This window comes from Plasmodium reichenowi, chromosome 11, assembly GCF_001601855.1.
Source record: "Plasmodium reichenowi strain SY57 chromosome 11, whole genome shotgun sequence".
Classification (NCBI taxonomy): Eukaryota; Apicomplexa; class Aconoidasida; order Haemosporida; family Plasmodiidae; genus Plasmodium; species Plasmodium reichenowi.
In genome coordinates, this window is record NC_033656.1 from 1,079,644 (window position 1) to 1,083,538 (window position 3,895).

General features: G+C 18.5%; 1 protein-coding gene across 1 annotated transcript; it reads left to right on the forward strand.

The window, feature by feature from the left end:
• Positions 1-1,487: 1,487 nt before the first annotated feature.
• Positions 1,488-2,807, forward strand: PRSY57_1128800 (26S protease regulatory subunit 6a, putative; the record flags this gene model as incomplete). The annotated part of the gene is made up of 1 exon (XM_012908251.2): positions 1,488-2,807. The coding sequence occupies one exon, from the start codon at positions 1,488-1,490 to the stop codon at positions 2,805-2,807; it is 1,320 nt and encodes a 439-aa protein (XP_012763705.1).
• Positions 2,808-3,895: the final 1,088 nt, after the last annotated feature.

Below are 3,895 nucleotides of genomic sequence, written 5' to 3' on the forward strand. Positions count from 1 at the left end.
TATATATATATATATATAATTTTTTTTGAGTAAAGAAAACCAGACGGGTCTATATATTATATATATATATATATATATATATATAATATGACTGCTTATAAATTGTATTTTTATTTTAATGAAGAAAAAATCTAATGAGTAAAAGTTTATAAAGCGCTCTATTAATATATATATATATATATATATATAATATATATATTTTTTTTTTTTTTGTGTGTATGTATTTATCACTAAGCAAGTTTTTATACACTTCACCAATATTCATAATATAAATATATGTCACATTCATATTTCTTATAAATTTGTTTTTACAAAAAAATAAAAAAAAATAAATATAAATAAATAAATATAATAATAATCTGTTCACAGTTCCTAAATTTAAGAGAAAAAGAATGCATAATTTAGTTATTAAAAAAAGTATATATATAATATTATTTTATGCATATGTATAAAAAAATATATTACATATATTTATATACATATTATAAATAAATATATATATATATATATATATATATATGTATAATATATATATTTATATATATATTTTTTTTTTAAAGTAATAATTTATTAAGGTGAAAATGTAGTTTTATGTAATTTTTTATATTTTGCAAAAAAATAAAAATTTGGTGTTCATATATATAAATATATATGTATAATATTTTTTTCTTATGTGTTCGAAAAATTTTCTATGAGTAGAAATTTTAAATAAAAAAAAATTTTGAAAAAAAGTATGAAAGAAACTACTATATATAAAACATATCATACATATATATATATATATATATAATATATGAGGAAAAATATTATTTTTTTTTTTTTTTTTTTTTATTTTTTATTTTTTATTTTTATTTTTTTTAAATAATAATATATCATACATAATTTTATATACATATATTATATATTATTATAAATGTATTTTTTTTTTTTTTTTAAATAATATTCCATACATTCATAATATAATATATATGTAAATTATATGTATATTTTATTTTTTATTTTATTTTATATAATAAACGTAGTAGTCCATATATTAAAAATATATATTATGTATAATATTTTTTAATGTAAATAAAAAAGATAAAAAAAAAAAGAATAAAAATGATGAAATGTTTTATAATTTAGGAAACTGAATTTTTGAAAGAAATACATATTTATATATGTATATATTTTCATATATTTCTTTAAGGCTATTTGAATAAAACGAAATATATACTTATATATATTATATATATATATATATATATATATATATATATATATATATATATGTGTTGTCATCAATTAAAAGTTTTATAAAATATTTTTGTGTGTTTCTAAGCATATATATAAATATATATATATATATATATAATATATATATAGGAAGATTAATTTTTTGAATTGTTTTCTTATAAGTTAATTTGATAATATTAATATATTATTTTATATTTTATATTTTATATTTCATTTTATATTTTATTTTTTTTTATAAAAATTTTCCAAAAATGAATGTTGAGAATATTTTTGGAAATGAAGAAGTAAATGTAGAAGAAATTGAAAAATTGTCAAATAGTGAAATAAAAACGCGTGTTAGTTTAATTGATACTGAAATAAAAATATTGAAGAATGAACATGCAAGATTAAAAAATGAATATAAAAATTTACAAGAAAAGATAAAAGATAATGTGGAAAAAATTCATTTAAACAAAATGCTACCTTATTTAGTAGCTAATGTAGTGGAATCATTAGATTTAGAAGATGAAGAAGAAGAAAACGAAATAAAAGATGAATATGATTTATATGATAATAATTTAAAATTAAGTCATGAAGGATTTCGTGATATAGATGATGAGAAAAGAGGGAAATGTATGGTTATTAAAACGTCTACTAGACAAACAATATTCTTACCAGTTCCAGGTTTAATAGATGCTTCTGAACTAAAACCAGGTGATTTAGTAGGTGTTAATAAGGATAGCTATTTAATAATTGATAAATTACCACAAGAATATGATAATAGAGTTAAAGCTATGGAAGTTATTGAAAAACCATCAGAAGATTATTCTGATATTGGAGGTCTAGATAAACAAATCGAAGATTTGGTAGAAGCTATTGTTTTACCAATGTTACATAAAGAAAAGTTTGAGAAAATCGGAATAAAACCACCGAAAGGTGTATTAATGCATGGACCACCAGGTACAGGGAAAACTCTATTAGCTAGAGCTTGTGCATCACAAACCAATGCTACTTTTTTAAAGCTAGCTGGACCACAACTTGTTCAAATGTTTATTGGAGATGGTGCCAAAATGGTTAGAGATGCTTTCAATTTAGCAAAAGAAAAAGCACCTGCTATTATTTTTATTGATGAATTAGATGCTATTGGAACAAAAAGATTTGACAGTGAATTGTCAGGTGATAGAGAAGTACAAAGAACCATGCTTGAACTTCTAAATCAATTAGATGGTTTTAGTACGGATGATACAGTTAAAGTAATTGCAGCTACTAACAGACCAGATACATTAGATCCAGCCTTATTAAGATCTGGACGACTTGATAGAAAAATCGAATTACCACATCCTAATGAAGAATCAAGAGCAAGAATTTTGCAAATCCATTCAAGGAAAATGAATGTCCACAAAGATGTCAATTTTGAAGAATTAGCCAGATCAACTGACGATTTTAATGGAGCACAGTTAAAAGCTGTTTGTGTTGAAGCTGGAATGATAGCCTTAAGAAGAGGAGCAACCGAAATTGATCATGAAGATTTTGTGGAAGGCATTACATCGGTATTGTCTAAAAAGAAGAGTACCTTGAATTATTTTACTTAATTTTTTTGTATATATGACTGGGGATATAATCAAATAGTAAAGTATAAAAAATATAAGTATATAAAGGTATATACATATGAATATTATATATATATATATATATATATATATATATATATATATATAAATATATATGTTTTATTTATTATTTGGTTATTTTTTTATTTTATTATTTTTTTTTATTTTTTTTTTTCCTGAATATGCAATAACTTTTGTGTACAAACTAGCCATTTTTTTATAAATTAATTTTTTTTTTTTTTCCTTAATTTACCTGAACGTGTTCATACAAAATGGAGCATTACAAAAAGGAATAAGTAAAAAAATAAATAAAAATGATATAAATAAATATATATATATTTATATATATATATATATATATATATTTATTTATTTATTTATTTATATGTTTCCTTTTGTATACTTTTTACATATATGAATAATAATATTTCCCCTTAAGGTTACACAAAAGAAATATACATACCTATATAAAATAGATTAATTTATGGAATATGTCTGAATATAATTAATTCTGATATTTTCCTATTTCCCTCAAAAGGTATGATTAATTGGATAAATATAAATAAATAAAAATAACATATATATATATATATATATATATATTTATATGATTTTATTTAATGGTGTAAATTGTTCTATTATAATATAAGCATATACGATAAAAATATTTTTTTGTTTTAATTATTTCTTATCTATAATATTGTTCATATTTATATTATATATCTTTTGTTTATTATTTTGTTATTTTTTTTTTTACTTATTTTATTTAATCTTCAGTTTCTTTTTTTGTATTGAACACATTTTATATGAATGTTTAAAAAATATTTTTAAATTGAAATTGTTTTATAAGGAATAGTTGAACATTAAACATATGTGAATAATATTATATATATATATATATATATATATATATATATATATATATTATATTATATATTTTATATTATGTATAAAATGTTATGTGCATTTATATAAAAATATTTAAATAATGTAAATAAAGAGGGTTCATTTATTTTATTTTTTGGTGTGATAAATTCATAATTTGGTCTCTTTTTTTTTTTTTTTTTTTT